Genomic DNA, 20,441 nt, shown 5'->3' with positions numbered 1-20,441 from the left:
GGTTAAGTTGACATGACTCTGCATAACGGTAGCCGCAGAATAAAAGACATAGCATCTCCTATTGCATTGTATCCTAACTGTATAGGGTCCTTTGTATAACAATGTCCAAGCTCTTATACTTGATGTTGCATGTTTAATTGTTACTGTTATTAAAATGTTATGTTGGTGATAAACCTATGATCCAAATTACGATTTATTTTCCCTTTTGTTTTATTTTATTTGTCTTTATGATGGCTATCCCTTGGTGATGTGCTATGACCTTACTCATTTATTGTTCAATTATTAATTTATACATAGATGGACGTGGCTGAATATGATGACACATGTGTGATGTTGTTTTATGTGTCAATTTGAATATTTGAGTACTACTATACAAAATCACTTTCATGTTTCTTTCCAAAACACCTACAGCATATATTTCAAAATAATGAACCTGAAATGGATTGAGTCATCCAATGACACACACACACATACAGTATTCTGAGCTGTTTTGATAATTCAGTAAGAAAATAACTGATCATCCAAAAGAGTAGCCCACCTGATGTCCTTAGGCAGGTTTTTCTAAATGAGGCCCTAGCAGCTAAGAGGTCACGAGGTCAGTCAGGGGTTCAAGTGTCTGTCTGGTAGCTATGTGTGTGTATGTTTGAGCGGTGACTGTGCAGCGCGCAGTTCATACAATATCACCTTCACCACCTGTACGTCCCAGGAAAATAAACAAAAGCAAATCAGTAGCTGACGGACTCTGCAAATAAACTATATTAAGCAAATGAAGAGTCATATTAAAATAGAAATTATATCAATAAGAGGAAATTCCACTTGTCCTGACGCCCTGTAATAAATAAAGAATTTAGACATGCTGTACCTCCAGTATCTGGCTAACTTGGGAACGTCATCATCCTGGCACACTCCAAGTTAATCAGTCTAGCTTAAACGACCACAGATAATGAGCTCTTAAATTATCAAAATAATACAGGAATAGGTGAGATAGTAAGTTAGATATCTGTGTGGTAGACATACGAAGGACTATGTGTGTGTGCGCCTCTAGGCAAGCAGATGTGGGCCCTGCGTTTCAACTCCAGCTCACATGGGCAGCGCGAGGGAGAGCTGCAGGGTGAGGAAGTGATAGAAGAGGGGACTGATGCCCTACAAGCTCGCCATCTCCTTTCCCCTTTCATCCCTCTCTCCCAGCATCAAACAACGAACTCTTTCATTCATGCATCTTTGTGGTTGCCCCCAGACCCCCAAGGCCCCCACCCATTCACGCTGCCTAATTAAATGTTCTGAGAAAATCTCATGCTTGGAAAATGACTTTTCTTCCCCCTCTTTTTTTACATGTCCCCCTAAGTAGCATCATCCTCTTTTCTGTTCGTAACAATATCTGTTTTCTCCACTGAAATCAAAACAACTTCTGTGCTGTAAACACAAAAAAAGAAATGTGGAGGTCAGTCCACAAAAACACAAAGACATGACAGCAGACACTTTCCATTCACAAATAGTGTTAAAATGGAGGCAAAAGCTATTAATTTACTTTGTAATTAAATGTACAGTAACATCAAAGCTGAGAACACGTTTACACATGTAATTGGTCATGCAGAGCACAATTTACCGGATGAAATCAACTGTTTCAATGCATTTGTGAAATTATAAAGTGCTGTGTAACTGACATCACAAGTGTTCCTGTGGTGCTTGAAACGTTTGAGGACTAAAACTTTTAATTAAATTGACAGACCTTTGAACAGTGAGCAGACAAAAAGACGTTTCACAGTATCGCAGTTGGAAAATAAAGTTTGACAAATTATTTTTTTCAAAGTAACAAGGAAAAATAATTTAAGTTTGTTTCATCTTAATTTTGCACACTTATTTAGGGCCTCAGACAGTCTTCTGCCTTGTTTGATAACATCTGCCTCTGAGTTACCAAAGATTTCATGGAAGAAAGAGATAAACAGTGTTGTGTTGAATATAACCTAATCTTCAGCCAGTGCAATGGGCAATATGCAACTAAAAACTCCCCATCATCTTCACATCATCAATCTGATGTAGGACTGATCATTGTCACAAGGCTTAAGTCCAAAATCAAGGCTCAAGTCAAGACAGGCAAGTCACAAATCTGCCCACAAGTGAATTCATATATTAGTATTACTTTTTTCTGTAAACTACATAATGTGATAAAATACACATAGTAACAAATTGTCATTTTTGGCGTAAATCAATTTGCGATTTAAGTCTTAGTCATATGAAATGAGCCACACCACTGTAATCAATATAAATTCAATACATAAACAGCAAAAAAGGACAATTATCAAACCTTGGAGAGATAAAGCAATTTAGACATTTTAATACAATTTTTAATTTGACGAAATTTAACAAATTCAGACTGTACTGCTCCTTCAATTAAATATTTATTAAGTAGGATCTACTTCCACCTCAGCTTCTTGCCAATAGTTTCCTTCAAGATACTGCAAAGACATCAGCCATCTAATACGATTGTCAAGTTAAACTAGAATTTTGTTTGGCATCCAGTGGGAGAAACAGACTAAGACTCAACCACTAAAACTGAACATTTCTAGGGAGGTCGATCATCACTGTGTGATGTCGCAAACAACACCCAGACATACTGCAGAAACATCCCAACAAAGGACAGCCTTGTTCCCAGCCGAATTCTTGACCATCATTTTCTGCATTTTCCTACAAATGACTCAATCTCCACATCCCTCGTCTCCCATTCAGCGGAATTATCTTTTTTTCACGGATGGGTGGTGTGGGTGTTTCCATGATGTCTACTTGACTATGTGACATCTGTACAATGTACCGTAGGCTCTAAAAAGCGAAGAGATCGACACTTCAGAACATCTGAAAAAATCTGTCTGTCCTGTGTTTAAGATCCACAACACCTAGACCTAACATTCAACGAAGATCTGTCCTTCAGCAGCTATATTGACTATAAGGTTGCTTATTTTCGTCTCGACAATAGAGCCAGGACAAGATCGTTCCTCAGGAGGCAGATGCTTAAACCTTAGTCCATACCTCCGTTTGAGATTAGACTATTGGAATGTTCTTTTCTCTGCCTTGAGCTCTACTACTCAAGTCAGAAATTGGAGCTTGTTCAAAAATCTGCTGCAGGACTCCTAAATGAATACTAAAATTTGAATTGGAGTGATATTGTGAGGGCTTTTAAGGTCTTAATTATCTAAATATTTCACAGCCTCACTCAAATAACTAACTAATAACTAAGTACGACTAAATATAACAAATCTTATCTCTGCTTATGTTCCAGCGTGTGCTCCAAGATCTCAGTTCTCAGGCCTACTCACTATTCTAAAAACCAAGACAAAACGTTTTGGAAATAGAGCTTTCTCATGCTAAGCTCCTTTTCTGGAATAAACTTACTGCACTTGTTAAAGAGGCAAACTCTCTTGCAATCCTTGAATCCAGACTTAAAACAAACCTTTTTTTGTCACACTTTTGTTACTCTTTTTGCAGGAGAGTAACTAGCTGGCTTAAAGTTAGTTTAGATAGGCTTAGCTAAACAAATTCAGCTAAATTAATTAAGCTGGTCAGTGGTTGTGAGTGTATAATTAGGTGAGGGAGCATAGCAGCTGAATCTTTCTTTCTCTTACTATTCTCTCCTTCTCAACTGTCCCATATCAATTGGTGTACAACCAACCATCAGCGTTTTTCCAGTTCTCTTGGCTGCTGTGCTAACTAACTAACTAACTAACTAACTAACTAACTAACTAACTAACTAACTAACTAACTAACCCTACACAATTGAAGTAACCAGATTATTTCATTGAGCTGGCCATATGAGCAGAACACACAATGGGCCATTCATTAAGGTAGCAATGGTTGCACACACACACACACACACACACACACACACACACACACACACACACAAACACACACACCTCCTAAATCCTACAGAAACATATTTACACATCACCATCCGTTTTGCACATATGTTCAAAATACATATATATATGTACGTAACATCATGTAAACAAACACATGCATGCATACACACAAGCTCACATGTACAAACACATTCATACTCATACACACACTCACAAAATCTCGCAATCCTATCTCACTCCGCAGCTGCAGTGAAAACCTGCCCAAGCTCACACACATGAATGAAGACACACACACACACACAACCAATGATACAGAGATTGAACTGTTTCCAGGTTTTGTTTTTATTCTGACTCTTTCACTGGCTTAATCCTAGAAACATGTAAAGTCCAAGGGAGGTGGGGGCGAACTGCAATTGTAAGGCTTACCACTCCTCTAGTGCAAGCCTGATGGCTACCAATTCTTGATTAACCACATCATAGTTCCTCTCATCTTCTTTGGAGCCCTGGGACAGAACCACCCCCACGCCACTGTCATCAATATAGATAAAAACAAACTGGTTAAACACATCCCAGAGGAAATCATTCACAAGAGACTGAAAAACAGCAGGAGCATTAGTGAGCGGGAAGGAATGACCAAGAAGTATTCATAGAGCCCACTCAGGATGTTAAAAGCAGTCCTCCACTTATCCCCCTCCCTGATCCTGACCAATTGATAAGCATTGTGTAAATCCAGTTTATTAAAGATTGTTGACCCCTGTAGCAGTTCAAACACAGAAGACAATAAAAGGAGAGGGCACCTGTTCTCGACAGTGACCCCAATGCAAGGACAGAGGAACCTATTTCTCCACCCAGCACCTGCAGGTGAAGAGAACGACGAAATAATCCCAGCAGCCAAGGAGCCCTGGATATTACTGTCCATAGCCTCTCTCTCCGGTGCCCAAAGTGAGGAGATGTTTGCACAAATGTATATAAGCATAACCACCTTGATTTTGCTGGAAGGAAACTTAGTGGAAAGGCTTGTTTTCATGACATGTGTCCAGTGAAAGTGTGTCACGTTGTGGTTACACCACGATCCAATCCCAATGTGACCTAGTCCTAGAACACCTCCTCAAGTGGTTCGGCAGATCTGATTCCAATGTGACACACATCTGATATGCCCGCGGTTACACTATGACAATTCATGTAGCCTGGCATGATCGGATATGAGAAAATAGACAAATGGCACAGGAAATGGCATAGCGTAACCATAGCCTTTTATTAAACTTTAAATGGAAAATTATGTCATTTTGCAAACTCTACAGTAATTATATCATTAAACAAACAACAGTGATGTCATCTAAGCACGGTCAAAGTGATGACACATAGACGTAGCAAAGGTTTTTCTCTTTTTTGTTTAATTGTTCTTCCATTTTCATATGTATGACTACATATGATTTATCATTATGTTATTCTATTCTCTATGCTTTGAAAAAATTAGCAAAAAAGTTCAATAACTGCGCGCTCATTGTTATGTCATCTGATGCTATCTCCAATAGAAATATATGACAATTAGAAAATTAGAATTAGAATTTCTTTTAAATGAATTGATATCACATTTTTACTGCCATTGATCAGCCATTGATCAGAACTGCAACTCAATCAACTCTCAACAAAAACACACACACACACACACACACACACACACACAAACACACACCTAGCCTCTGCTTCTGTAATAAACAGCGGTTCCCTCTGCATGGTTGACTGCTCAAATTCAACAGAGAAACACTCCCAAACCTGCACAGGTGCAGGGGCAGCGGGGGGAAGGGGTCTTTCTCCTGCTGTATTCTGACCTACACATCTCTATTTCACTCTGAATGCAATTAATCTACCACAAAGGGCAAATCAAGACAATGCTGCTATACATAATGATGATATACATTACAACATGGCAAAAACAACATATATTGAAGCTGCTTAAACCTGTTGATACAAAATAGGTCAGTGTCGACAAAGAAATGGAAAATATACATTCAGAAATATTTCAGATATCACTGCATCAAACGGCTACACTAACAATCCCACTGAGGATCGACGTCACACTCTGCATCAGACTTACAACAACTACAGTGAATATTTGATGTGCACTTCACTGAGAATGAGGGCATGTCCATGTTGCAGGTCCAGACTTTACAAACTTCTCAATGGCTGTGTATTACTGTTTTAACAAAAATATTTTATTCAATACAACCTTTAAAAGAAAGAAGTTCTTTAAAATAAAGATATTTTTTCTGATAATATGCCACAAAAACCTGTGTCTTTCTTTAGTATTTTCTTTTTAAAGCGGCAGTTTTTAGAGCCACTCTTGACAAGGACTAAAACTAATTTCGCTTTTCATTTACTCTCTACCAGAGACCAAGGCTCACATTTAAGGTGTGCATTTCAAATATGTATTTTCGACTAAAACAAATACACCACATTCATACAACACAACCAGTTAATGAGAACAGTCTGCCATGTCACCCTCACATTACAGCTTGGTGTATTGAAAGTCTATAATATTCTGCACTAAATCAATGAGTGACGGCAGCAGGTTCATTGTTGTTTTTCATATGCGTTACAAAATATTGTTATTCAATGACTCTCTTTGCTTTAATCACATTTTCTCCACTTTGTCAAACTATTATGAAAGGGATATTTATCATGGTTTATTTGTTTGGTGGTATGGTTGATTTTATTTGTAGTTATTAGTTAAGTTATATATATTTTTCTTTAAGTAATGAATAAATGACTTTGAAATAAAGACCTCCATTTCCTCATAAATCTAATTATAACCTGCATCCATGCAACTGATGGTGCCACTGCAAGACAACGATAGAGTCCCTACATATTTCGCATTCTGTATTCATCCACATATGAAATTTAACAGAAAATCTCGGTGAATGACACAGTTAACACAGTCTTCATCAGATTGATGCCTTGGAAACATATAATGTGAAATGTAAACCTCATCAATTGACACAGTCATGAAACTTGCTGCACCCCCCCCCCCCCCCCCCCCCCCCCCCCCCCCACACACACACACACACACACACACACACACACGCACACACGCACACGCACACACACACAGACACACCCACGCCGAAACAAACACTCACGTCAAACCGAGACCCGACCACAGCCTCAGCGAAATAAGTCCCCGAAAAAAGTGTGTTAATGTCTCCGCGCTAAAGCTCTAGCAGCCGGACAGTGCACCACAAACAGGGCGGCTGCGGTCCTAGAGCACAGAACTTCTTATTGTTATTTTTTTCATTTAAGGGGGTAATTGGAAGGGGGGTACGCGGCTTGATCACATGGTTACAATTCACCTGAGATACAAACAAAGGGCGCAAAGAAAAGATAGGAAAGGGAGAATGGGGGAGTGTACGACGAGAGTGGGGGAGAGAGTATAAAACCGAGAGAAACACTCATTGTTGGAATTCCTTCAGCACATTCAACATTCATGGATAATGAAAAAAAGAAACGGCGATTCTTTTTGGTTTGGGGCCAGCGCGACGCGGGTAGGGGACACAAGGGGTCATTGTTGTGTGGAACAGCGCTGGTGTTTGTGTAATTGCGATCCGTAATGTCTCACTCGTCTCCACTTTCTGTGTTTTCCTCCCAACACTGTTTGGGGTTAAACTCGCGCTTCAGTGAAAGTGCGGTTAGTGCGATGGTACAACTCGTGCGTTAAGCTGGGGAGGTGGTGAGCTGGAGGCACGCACGACACGCAGCCAAGAGCGGAGAGTTTGATCACTTTACACATCATTCATTTGTGTCAAATGTGATTAACCGACAACTCCTTTCATACGTCAGAAATGCCTAAGACTGCTAAGTGATTGCCATGCAAACTATTTCCAATCTAACAAAGACACCATGTGACCAGTGAAGACCTGGTTTCACTACTATTAATATCTATCCAAATAAAGATAAATCACTTTGTCATCATTTTATGTATATAATATATATATATATATATATATATATTCTTATTGAATCGAGAGAGAGAGAGTAATCTAACCAATCACAGACATCTTCTGACCTAAATCCGTGCAGGTTTGCTGCTGCGTGCAGGTTTACTGCTCCTTTAAGACTTGTGGCCCCCTACCCCCCACCCAACCCAACCCCACCCCACGCCAACACACACACACCCAACACACACACACACACACACACACACACACACACACACACACACACACACACACACACACACACACGCACTCTCAGCCTCATACAAGGGGGCTCTTTAAGGCCCGATACCGACACACAGAGCGGGCATTCATACCGAGGCAGCGCGACCGAGGGGGCTGGGGAGCGAGCGTCACTTTGGAAACTCGGGTACTGCAGGATTCTCTTGTTCAATCGGCGACCTAAGTAAGACGCTTAGCATTTCTGTGCTGTTGCACCGCTCTCTTCTACCAGAAATTGTATGAGCATGTTTAAAGTTAGAGATACAGATACCAATGTATTAACTGTATGTGGAGTTATTATGACGTTTGGCGTATTTTCCGGTGAATATGATAATTAGTCTAGCTATATTTCCAAATGTTCTTTATTGTGGAAGATATTATACCATAAAAATGTGTAGTAGTGCAAAGTAGTGCTTTTAAGAGGTGCTGATCATAAAACGCTGCCTGTTGTTTCATTATTCAAATGGCGCTCTGGTTTTGACTTGATTTCTGAGATTTCATGCTCATAAAGCTTTACAGTTTTATTTCATCTTGACAGAGAATTAGAACTTTTAGAAATTACAAATGACATGCGTTATTTTAATCTTTCACAAGGGGTAAAGCCACATGTTTAAGCAATTGAAGCAGCAAGTTGAGACAGAATGATACAGTTCTAAATTAATTAATTTTGACAATTACAAATTGGACTCATAACCCAAATGAATTTGGTTGAAAGTGAAACTACAAATGCTTTCTCAAACTCCTTTTCTTCATAGAGATTTATTTACACCTATTCACGGCATATTGTTTCTTCGTCTGATTCACAAGTACTTGCTGTGTGGACAACGTAGCGCCACAAAAGCTTTTGTAAACCTAATTGAAATGAGCCCAGCTAAAAGAAAGAAAATTGCTCCAAACAAACAAATTAAGGCCACGTTATTGCGGAGTCAAGCGAAGATAACGAGCTTACACAGCCAACAATCATTATGTGCTCTATGCCCTAATGGAAATGAATAACTAGACGTATAGACTTAGAATACTTAATAAATAGACTTCAGAATGTTCCGAATAGTAAGTAATACATTTTGTTGCCCACCTGCGTCCTTACACAAATTCATTCTAAATCGGAAAATCAGACTTCCCCTTATTTCACTGAGGTGATGAGGATCATTGCTCTGTTACATCTAACAGCCATCATTGCAAACACTGGCTAACTGTGCGCAATAACCCCTGGAACCTTGAAGGCAACGTTTACTCTTATCGCAAAGATGCAGTTAAGACATGTGGCAGTCTGTGACGGGGCCATGCAGGCCAGGTGGCAGGCGAATATAATTATTAATGAGCCCGAGACAGATGGAGAAGCTTTACAGACTCCCTGCTGGAAATGGATACGATTCCTGCCATTCGCTTCGACGTTAATTGAAAGGTGTTTTTCAGAGGGCACCACGTTTTATTAAGAGCAACGCAGCACATAAACTCTTAAACTGTGATCCAGCCAGGAAGGTCCGGTATGGTCAGTAGGGAGGGGCAAAGGGTAAGCAAGGGAATCACAAGATAATCTCTTACGAATTTAAGTAGAAACTGTGCCTTTGGACGTGCATGCTGTGAGGTATGGAACACAATAGTTTTAATAATTCCTGCCGCTTTCATGCGCAGTCCCATGAGCCATACACGTTAACACACAGTCCATCAAAGTTGTGAAGGGGTTTTTATACTTATTTCGCCAAAATCTGACACCGGGTAGGAAGCAAAACACTGGTTCAGAAGAAGTCCGCTGATTTATGAAGAGAAGTTTGAAGTGCGGTGCCTCTGCTCTAGACCTGTAAAATGTCCTCTAAAATGACTAATGTAAAATGGTAAAATGTTTCCGTCTTGATGTACTGTATCTCTAATACTGCACTAACTAAAACTACTTCCCCAGAATGGCAGTCAGCACACGCATAGGTCTTCTTATAGGTTGGCCACATATTCCACCCATGCAGAGAATTTCCCTCTCCGGGTAATAACTCTCACCATTTTGTGTTGTTTCAGGTCCACCTTGTTGGATTTCAACCGCAGTACAGCCAAAGGAGAAAGAGGGGGGAAGTGAGGAGGGAAAGTAAGACAGGGTGAGCTTGGCGTATAGATAGTTGTTCATTAGCAGGTAACCTGGGGTCTGAGGTGCGCACTGAGGCGCATATGATACCAAGAACCCGGATGGAAAGAACTTTGATGTGGAACCCTCACAGAGTTCTGCAACGGAGACTAAGAGTAGAGACTGACTGGCAGTTTATATTATAACTTAGAGGAAACCAGAAGTGCCGGATCCGCGGTCAGACGACGTTCTGTTTACATCTCTGTGAGTCACCAAGGGGAAAACACAGGAACAGGAACCTGCCAGGTATAGAGCTGAGCGCACAGAAAGCAACTGCAGCTTCTCTGAGCACTTGGGGGGGCTTTTGTGTGGGATGATGTCCGGAGAGGACCAGAGCTTACCATTCGAGCTCAGTTCGGGTATGTCGGATGACAGCCGCTCCCTTTCTCCCGGGCACTCCTCCGGTGCCGCGGGTGGGGGAGACTCGCCACTTCACGAGCATCAGCAGGCTCAACTGGTGAGCGTTGATGACGCAACAGCGGGCAGCTCGTCAGCCAAATCCGACGATGAGGACGAACGATTCCCCAATGGTATCCGTGAGGCGGTGAGCCAGGTGCTCAACTGTTACGACTGGACCCTCGTACCCATGCCAGTGCGTGCGAACTCGGGAAGCAAGAACAAGCCGCACGTTAAGAGACCCATGAACGCCTTTATGGTGTGGGCTCAAGCGGCACGGAGGAAACTGGCCGACCAACACCCGCACCTGCACAACGCGGAGCTCAGTAAAACCTTGGGAAAGCTTTGGAGGTGAGGGGATAATCCACATCAAATTTACATGAACTCCATGTCTAGTAATTGAAATCACTGTAAAATCGCGTGAGTGAGTGTTCGGTGATAATTTTGTGCTGGTGACCAGTTTTCAGAACATCCTCTTAAATACTCTTAAGTAAGTCTTTATTAAGCATAAACACTAAATGATACAAAATAAACCTACCAACTCAACTTTCTGTAGCAACTTTATCCATCTGCTTTACAATATCTAAAATGCAAAGTGGAAAAGTTATATTTGTTTATCCAGTTGATCTTTGGCCTTGTATCAAAAGGTCTTTTCCTGCTCTTTCCTGTTCTTTTTAATTTTTCTGGTCACATCTCCAAATTAGACAACATTTCCAGCACGTAGGGTCAAACACTATATGCTTTCATCAAGAAACAAGGGTGGGGTAGTGGAACACACTCAAAGCCGATGATTAAACATAAATGATTAAAACCCACACCGGTAAACAACCGTTAGAAAATCATTTATCATGTGACTAACATAAATATAAGCAACTAACAACCTCCTGCCTTGTTTCTGGACTCTTAAATCCTGGTCTTGCTGGTTAGTGCTATTTCTGTATTGGGACACAAGTGTGACCTTGTTGAGGAAGCTCTGGGCAAAATGCAGCCTAACAAGAGTCTCATATGAGCTAATCGGCCCCTACCGCCCAGCTAATTTCATCCACCACTTTAATCCAGGCTGTTAGAGGCCTCTACCATATAATGTTTGAGTGTTGTTTGTGTGGCTTTGATCACATGTACCCCTGCAGGCTCAAATGAGACATTTCTGTTTCCTCCACTCTGTGATCCTCCTCCCATGCTCCTTTCCTGTACAAAATGCTGACTTAACCTGATTTGCCCATTAGAAGGTCAGACGGGTTAAATTGATTAACCATGTAAGGTTTAGATATTAATTTGACCCTGAGCTCAGGCATGATTGCTAATTTGCCCAGAGACACAAAGAACATGGAGACAGAGAAAGGTCAGAGTTTTCTCATGCCAGTCGTGCGATGGCAGCAGTAGCAGCAGTACAGATTTTATTTTCATGTTTGCACACATTATCTTTCCTCTAACTTTCTAAAAAAAACAATCGCATACATAGATTGTGCTAATTATGGGACTTTTGTTGGCACTTCTCTCTGTGAGACAATCCTTGGGAACTTTTTTAAAAAAGTCATTGAAATTAACAGTGATCTAAAAATACTACTGTTAAAAAAATTCCAAGTAAAAATAACAGTATTTATCAGTGTTTTATAGAATTTTATAGTTTAAAGACTTGACCGAATGAGACTGTATATGTGATTTGTGACCTGCTCCCTTTTGAATTCTCTAAAAACAAGCAACCAGGCTGTAAAAAAAAATCTCAGTTTTTCTCTCTCTACCTCTGAGAACCCTGCTAGCCACAATGATAATAGCCAGTATATTCAAATGGGATTCAACCTAAATTAAGCATGAAATGTAAAATTTACAGGAAATGTAATGCCAATTTTACAGTCATATCATATTGGAATTGTGGTGGAATCTTATTATATTTCCTGCAATTCACTGTAATCAGGGGTTTTGAACCATAAAATTCACAATAATTAAAATTCTGTATCGTAATATCTTTTATGTTTGCATCTAGCAGCTATGGTTGCCAAAATGTAAGCGTACATTTAACAGGATTTTTTTTTACAGTGAATATGCAATGTGTTTATATTCCTTTGTATGCTTGAATGTAGAAATCAGCTGTTCAATTATTTCACAAATTGTATAGAAGGAATCCTTTATTGTTAGTGGTCAAGTTCAATGACCTCTTCCATGATATCAAGGGTTAAATTCTTAGTATTCATGCCACTAGTCAGTCAAACGTGCATAGGAATAAATGTTCTCTAGAAGATGACCACCAATTTCTTAAAAGCTGCTTAAATCAGAGTCCAGCTTTTTTTTGAAGTTCTGATTTCTAGTAGATGTCTTATTGTTTTCTTTTTCTCATGTTCTTTCACGGCATCAGTTAACCCAGTACTGTTTTCTTTTTGCACAAGACTTCTCAAAGAGAGCGACAAGCGGCCCTTCATTGTGGAGGCAGAAAGGCTGAGGAAGCAACACAAAAAAGACTACCCAGACTACAAGTACCAGCCACGACGTCGCAAGAATGGAAAGACTGGCTCGGGTTTAGGAAGTGAGGCTGACAGCCATTCGGAGGGTGAGGTCGGCCAATCCCACTACAAAGGCCTTCACCTGGAAGTGTCCCACAGTGGGAGAGCTGGCTCCACTTTAGGTGATGGGCTCCACCCTCATGCTGCAGGTGGGCTTCAACAACTGTGTCACATTCTGTAGATAGGGCAATTGTCGATGTCTGTGAAATAGAACTGTAACTACATGTTCTCTTGTGCTTCTACAGCTCAGAGCCACAGTCCTCCCACACCTCCCACCACTCCTAAGACAGACCTTCAGTCTGGGAAATCAGGGGAGGGAAAGAGGGAGGGTGCTGGGAATGAGGGTTCCTGTGGCACTGTGGGAACAGATGGAAGCTCAGGTGCTCCAGGATCTGGGAAACCTCATATTGACTTCGGTAATGTGGACATTGGTGAGATGAGCCATGAGGTGATGGCCAACATGGAGCCTTTTGATGTCAATGAGTTTGATCAGTACCTTCCTCCCAATGGGCACCCAGGAATTGGGCATAGCACCGGTGCAGGGGCATCTGCAGCAGCTTCCCCATACACCTATGGCATCTCCTCAGCTCTGGCAGCAGCCAGCGCACACTCCGCAGCCTGGATCTCCAAGCAGCAGCCCCAGCAACATCACGGCCCCTCCAAGGCCCAGATCAAGAGTGAGGCTGGAGGTTCAGGGGGACATTTCACAGAGGGTTCAGCTGGTTCCCATGTCACCTACACCCCTCTCAGCCTTCCCCACTACAGCTCTGCCTTTCCCTCACTGGCCTCCAGGGCTCAGTTTGCTGAATATGCTGACCACCAGGCTTCCAGCTCATACTATGCACACTCTAGCCAGGCCTCAGGGATGTACTCAGCCTTCTCTTACATGGGGCCCACCCAGAGGCCCCTGTACACAGCCATCACTGATCCAGCCAGTGTACCGCAGTCACACAGCCCTACTCACTGGGAGCAGCCTGTTTATACAACATTGTCACGGCCTTGACGGACAACAAAGTCAGAAGGCTCTGGTGCAGGTTCAGTCCCCATGTCAGACCTTCTAAGCAGCAGCAGCACCAACATCTGTGGTGGTAGTGAAGGTAGTCTGGATCGGTGGATGAACAGACATTGGGGGATTTGTCTGGGGAGGCAGGAGGGGAGAAAGCCTGTCTACACTCACCTACTACCCAGCAACAGAAATGCTGTTCCAGTTGAATGATGACCTAGGAGCTTTATGCTTCAGAAGTACAGTGAATCATTTGGGGCATGCAGTGTAGCAGTCAAAATGTATTACTTCTTAGTGTCTGGGTGGCAGAAAAGAGAAACATCTTGCATAGTTCTGGGTTTGATTCACAGCAATGGTGCGTGCAGGCACTTAAAATGCCAGAGGTCTAGGGTGAGCAGCGGACGAAGGACTGTGTCATAGTCACTAAATAAGCCTCTCCTATTGGTCATTGGTGGGTCCATTTTAAGGGTGTGGGTTAGACTCTTCTGGTGAAGCCTTCATTATGGAGTTTCTGACTGAGATCGAGTCAAACTATAGTCATTTTGTTTTATTGTATCAGGAGAATGGAGTGTGCCAAATTATTTTGCCCTGGTCCCATATTGCAGGCAAGATGAAGTATTTATCAGACAAATGTTTTATTGCTTGAGTAATCAATACAGAATTGGATTACATTTTTGTAGTTTCAGAGGCACATTTATCCTCACAGGCTTTTATGTTGTTAAAACAAATTTTCATCACTTCATCATTGCTTATTCAGTGTGCTTGACCAAAGTTTTGAGACCAAAGGTTTACATAAACAGAAGAAACCAATTTTGTTCCAACATGACACTCAAAACGACCTTCTATTATGTAGTATCTTAAATTAGCTTCATCGTTGCTGTCAATATTTTGTCCAATTTATTGTGCTGTAAGTTACTACAAATGTGTTTTATAGGTTTTAGCCTAATGATATTGTATTTCTTACAGAATGGCACTGATTAGCAAACACTTTTGATGCACGAAGACCATACGTGGAAATGCGCAGTACCTTTTACTCTTGGAAAGATTAGATTAGATTCGGATAGATAGATAGTCCATTTTCATTGACCAAAACTATGCTCTCCATGCATCACAGAGTACATTCAGTCATTCTTATAACAGCTTACTTTGTAATTACTTGTTATTGTTATTTTTACTGTGTCAACTGTCTTTTCACCCATCAGTATCTCCACTGACTCTGCACCACTGCCGTTGCTGTTCCTCTGTGTGACATTCAAGCAGTATATATTGTAGTAGTACTCATTATGAAATGTGTGATGTTTTCATGTTATTTTTGTTACCCTTAAGGACAGTTTCTCTGTGGGAGATCATTGCAAACTATAGTCAATATGTTTTCATAAAGCCTAACTTAAAATATTTAATGTACCTTGTCCCCCTAAAAATGCCTGCTACTCAATGTAATTGAGAAGCTCAAATCTGTACATTAAGTTAAAATTGTGTTTTCTCTACAAACTGTCTGACCATTAGGACCATTAATTTCTTTATTTTCCCTGTATATTTTGTCATATTGGATGTTACTTTCTTACCCCTTCCCTTAAACATTGTGATTCAGGTAAATTATTCTGTAATCTCAGACCTTGAAAAGTGGAAAAACACATAATTTGTCATGCATATCGCTCAAATAGTTTTCATCAATGTTAGACACAGAGCTAAACCACATCCACGTGGCACTGCTTGTTTCACTTTGTGGTCCATTTAAACTTAATTTCATTCAAACTTCACAGTGTGTATTTTACTTTGTAATTTCTATGTGAAATACCTTTCATTGTTAAGAATATTACATGTATTATTTATATTTGTTTTTCTTTGTATGCACTGTTTAACATGGCTTGAACAGTTTGTAGCCATGTTAGTATTCCATTCTGTGTCTGTATTGCATCCAGTCTCTTGTCTGACTGCAACAGTGCAGTTTATAAATTAGAGCATGAGGGAAAGCTTAAACATGTGATGATGTCTATTGATTTTTGTCTCTCCCTCTAAATAAAGCTGTATGATTCCCTCTGAAGAATTGCTCCTCCTTAATGAATGAATTCTGAATGTCCCAGTTTGAGTGAAAAGAATGTTGCCCCTATATTGAATATTATAATGATAATATTGAAATTATATAATTATTCATGCATTCAATAATAATTTGGATTCGTTTTTCCAAAAATTGTTCATACCATCACAGGTTATCATTTAGGAGAGTCCAGTGATTCAACCTCAGCTCACGTTTTGGGTCTAATGCTGTCTGTCACACTCAGTAAGTATCAGTACCTTGCACACTCTCATGTCAGACTGCATGAACATAAGGTGAAGGCAAAAAAAGAACAGTCGGAGAAGGTGGAGAGGTTGAGTTAAGACTAAAAGTAAGACGAGTTAGCTGCACCAAGAGGTAGTTGGATGGTGGCCTGTCTGTGGTTTTGCTGTAGCTGATCCAAATGAGAATCACATGTGCTGGCCCTTCTATTATATGAAAAGAGCACGGCGTCACGCCCCCAAGGCGATGTCTCCTCATCAGAGGACTCACACATTAAAGTTATTTTCAACACTTAGGGAGGCTAAACATTTCTCTCTAACTTTCCCAAACACGTAGAACCTGCATTTCTCTGTAGATTTGACTTTTATAATCTTGACTCCCTTGACACTGCACCTCACTTAGCTCAGTTTGCAATCCTATCATCTCTGAAATAATTCATCTAAATTTAGAAAACAATTTACCAGGATGACTAGTGTGATTCTCATAGCTACATGTACAAAAAGGTCACAAGATTAAACTCGTGCTCATTACAAACCTTTGTGTCAATGTTTGGTATCAGTGACATGGAGGAGACGCAGCCGTTAATACAAGAGAGTTTATTCACAATGTTACAATTCTGTTTTGCCTTCAAAACACCACAACAAAGACATACCTTTTATTTTGTAAAACTATGCAAATAAAAATAATTTAATTGCCACATGTTGCAGTACAAACCATTCAAAAAACAACTAAAGCGGATTTCATCTTGGAACTGGAAAACAGGTCAGATACTAGGGAATGCAAATCCTAACACAGACCTTTCAGGATCAGCTTTGTGCATTACATCACTCCCTGCATTAATAGCAGCACCTGACCATGCTGTAGTATAAATCCAGGCATGAGGAGGAGGAGGAGGAGACATTTCAGTTCAGGTGGCAGCCACAGGATGCACTGGTAGGATGGCAGGAGGAACCTCGTAATAGATTTGTCAGTGGAGAGTAGATTTAATCAGTAATAATGAGCTCGTCACAGCCCCAGTCCTCATAACTTCCGTCGGGGAGGTACCTGCGGATGATGATGGGGATTTTCCTGCCCCTGTTGAGAAGAAGAAAAACAAGTTACAGTATGACACTGGACAAAATATGTTCTCTATAACCAACAACAAAACTGTACATACTGTATTCATATTTAAGTATGATTGGTAGTTCAAACTATACACTGTTCACTTACTTGAGCTCTTTCATAGCAATCTGCAAGGGGTCCGTCTCTCCCTCCAGCTCCACCATAACTGGGGCGCACATCCTATTGGAAAATAAGATACAGATACAATGAATACAGAATTACAACCAGCATGTACAACGCACTAAAGCATTGCACTCTACATTGTTTAAGGTTTGGCCTAAATTAAAACATTGGCCAAAAAAAAGATACCTCTACAGTTCTTTTCAGTAAAAGCCCTCTATCTCCGTCAAGACAACTCTGAAGTGAAAACAGAAGACAGCTAAACAAGCAAAGACAGGGAGGTTCCTGCCTCTCTAGGATTGCCTGGAGTACAGATGTGTTCCACTGTGTTGTCACATGATGTACATTCTTTTGTTGTTTATGTCAGCATTTTACGAGTGTTATATGGCCGTGGATTGGTTGAACCATTAATACACTGTGTAACACTGCGTGTCTGCAAAACACAGCCTATAGGAAGAAGATGGATGCAGATACATCAGAGGAGCTTGTGTGTGTGTGTGTGTGTGTGTATTGTCCTGTTTTTAGGACAAATATAAGTTGTCTTCAATGTTATCACTGTAGCTTGTTGATTGAATATCACCTGTGATAAATACCTCAGACCACAGGTGTCAAACTCAAGGCCCGTGGACAGAATCAGGCCCACCACGTCATTTTATCTGGCCCGCGAGAGCAAAATAAACGTACGTGCGGCATTGTCCATAAACTACATTACCCACAACGCATGTAGATTTTGTGACTTGTGAAGTGATGGCACCCGCCATTAAAATGCAGCGTTTCCACATCCACGTCAGATCAGCGTTTAACGAAGGTGATGTTCCGAGGATAGATTCTCAGATATTTTAGTAAATCATTGTTTCATGTAATCTGTGAACAGCTTTCCGTGCCTTACGATCTTCACAAATCTATCTTCTTGATCATTTTGCTCTCCCCAGCTTTCCACAGCAGTATCCAAATCCATCTTTTACGTTCATTTCCAGCTTGGTACTTTTCAGTAAATGCTGCCTGTTTGTTCTGGAAATGTCTTTGAACATTTGGCCTTTTACCTCTCTTATTTATTGTAAAATTTCTCTCCATATAGCAAGCACATTATTATTAATAACTATTACTCTCCGGTATTTTTGGCAGTGAAAGCAAATTGTAACTGTCGAGGCGGAGTTAAACTCTATGTGACAAGTTGTTTTATACGTACCTTATTGTTATTGTTTATTGTTGAAACTGCACTTGTTTTACTTAAGAAATTTCAGGTTGTTCACAATGTTTTGTCAAAAGATAATGAAACAAAAGCGAACATTTGCAATATGAACTTGTACCTCTTTGCACTAAAAAGGGAAAACTTAGAGCTGTCCATTTATAGGTTATTACGCTATGATGTTACTAATCCTGCCCACTTGAGTTTATATTAGGCTGAATCTGGCCCCGAACTACCCCTACCCCTGCCTTAATCTAAGCATTATTCTTATTCCCTATTCTCTATTATGAATGCCTTCTGCTAAGAATCTGTAGCACTGGTAAAGAATATTCTCTGGGAAATCATGCGTATTCTGCAGCCATCTAAATATCCTCTCTCTGTCCAAACTATAGCCACCCCTGACTTATGGGCTTAAATGCCATTGTTGGTTACTACATCTTTTACATGTTCATCAGTAGTAATCAGTCCTTGGTTCAAATCACGGTGTAAGTAAGTGATACCTTAATTTAGTTCAATAACATGTATTGTCTGCTCTCTGTCATCCAGGTCATGGTAACATATGTTGTTAAAGTTACTAATGTGTATAGCAGCAACAACAACACTCACGCTATCTGAAGGGCTCGTGTCCCCAGCACTCTGGCCCTCTCGTACTTGGTCATGTACGGGGTTGTGATCCTCTTCTGGTTGGCCTGGTGTCCATCTCCTGCAGGCAGGATCTGCACATTCTCGTGGTCCTCCTGGTCACAATGTCAAACACACAGGTCATTATCCATTACATACAAAACGAAATCGCAAACCAAAGGAGAGATGGAAAAGGACACATGCAAGACATATTAATCAATCAATCGACACTGGCTTGATGAGCATATAGACTTCCCAAAACTTCGGATATCATCATAACTTACATCTTCAGCGTTTTCCAGGTCATCCATTCCCTCATCCTCCTCAGCATCATCGAAGTCTCCATCATCGAAGCTAAAACGTGAACAAAAATGGGTCTGAGACAAATATATAACGTTTATGCGGCAGCTCTGCTGCGTAGCTAAGCTAGCTTTAGCTTGGCCCACGTTGTATTATTTTATTCTCAAACATTAGGGCGCGAGACCTGAATCTAAAAGTAAATTGACGTCAGCAGCTGTGTGTCGGTACTTACTTATCGTCGTTGTCTGACATGTTTTGTTTTTACGGCCGTAAATCTCCCGGACGAAGGAGAATTTCCACACAGATTCTTGTCGTCAAGATGGACTGTTTGAACTTCTAACTTCCGGTAACACGGTGCAACGAAAATTGCTCGACGGAAGGAACCGTGTGTGGTGTTTCCGCTGGTTCCGCATCTCCATTCGTCTTTGCTTCAGTGTACACAGCTCTTTATATAATAATAATAATAATAATAATAATAATAATAATAATAATAATAATAATAATAATAACAACAACAACAACAACAATAATAATAATAATGATAATAATAATAATAATAATAATAATAAAAACAATAATATTTCTTCTTCTTCTTCTTCTTTTTCTTCTTCTTGTTTGTGGTCATCGTTGTCGTAGTCTGTTAATGGAAGTCTGCATTCTGTCAGTTTGAAGTGCTTGAAAGAATGGTTGTTCTGTTTTGGTTTCGCGACGGACCACTGTATATCTCATAGATATTTTTTTAAATCATTTGTAT

General features: G+C 40.5%; 2 protein-coding genes across 2 annotated transcripts; one reads left to right on the top strand and one right to left on the bottom strand.

Moving 5' to 3' along the window:
- The first annotated feature begins 8,168 nt into the window (after positions 1 to 8,168).
- sox10 (SRY-box transcription factor 10) lies at positions 8,169 to 16,114 on the top strand. The gene is made up of 4 exons (XM_076143293.1): positions 8,169 to 8,252; positions 10,079 to 10,928; positions 12,962 to 13,224; positions 13,321 to 16,114. The coding sequence occupies exons 2-4, from the start codon at positions 10,495 to 10,497 to the stop codon at positions 14,076 to 14,078; spliced, it is 1,455 nt and encodes a 484-aa protein (XP_075999408.1). The 5' UTR covers positions 8,169 to 8,252; positions 10,079 to 10,494; the 3' UTR covers positions 14,079 to 16,114.
- An 823-nt stretch (positions 16,115 to 16,937) lies between these two features.
- polr2f (RNA polymerase II, I and III subunit F) lies at positions 16,938 to 20,042 on the bottom strand. Its single transcript, XM_076143233.1, has 5 exons — positions 19,920 to 20,042; positions 19,672 to 19,741; positions 19,373 to 19,503; positions 17,566 to 17,637; positions 16,938 to 17,430 (listed from the first exon to the last, which is right to left on the bottom strand). The coding sequence occupies exons 1-5, from the start codon at positions 19,937 to 19,939 to the stop codon at positions 17,340 to 17,342; spliced, it is 384 nt and encodes a 127-aa protein (XP_075999348.1). The 5' UTR covers positions 19,940 to 20,042; the 3' UTR covers positions 16,938 to 17,339.
- Positions 20,043 to 20,441: the final 399 nt, after the last annotated feature.

This window comes from Genypterus blacodes, unplaced genomic scaffold, assembly GCF_046128005.1.
Source record: "Genypterus blacodes isolate CSIRO-AG114 ecotype Tasmania unplaced genomic scaffold, CSIRO-AGI_Gbla_v1 ptg000022l_1, whole genome shotgun sequence".
In the NCBI taxonomy this organism is placed as follows: Eukaryota; Metazoa; Chordata; class Actinopteri; order Ophidiiformes; family Ophidiidae; genus Genypterus; species Genypterus blacodes.
Note: the sequence above shows the minus strand (reverse complement) of the source record. Positions and strands in the feature narration are given on the sequence as shown.

Bases quoted from the DNA above. Each gene is read 5' to 3' on its own strand.
- sox10 (XM_076143293.1), top strand. From the start codon at position 10,495: ATGATGTCCGGAGAGGACCAGAGCTTACCATTCGAGCTCAGTTCGGGT. The intron at 10,929-12,961 runs GTGAGGGGATAA...TTTTTGCACAAG, and splicing joins ACCTTGGGAAAGCTTTGGAG to ACTTCTCAAAGAGAGCGACA. The intron at 13,225-13,320 runs GTGGGCTTCAAC...GTGCTTCTACAG, and splicing joins GCTCCACCCTCATGCTGCAG to CTCAGAGCCACAGTCCTCCC.
- polr2f (XM_076143233.1), bottom strand. From the start codon at position 19,939: ATGTCAGACAACGACGATAA. The intron at 17,638-19,372 runs GTGAGTGTTGTT...ATTTTCCAATAG, and splicing joins ACACGAGCCCTTCAGATAGC to GATGTGCGCCCCAGTTATGG. The intron at 17,431-17,565 runs GTAAGTGAACAG...TCTTCTCAACAG, and splicing joins ATTGCTATGAAAGAGCTCAA to GGGCAGGAAAATCCCCATCA.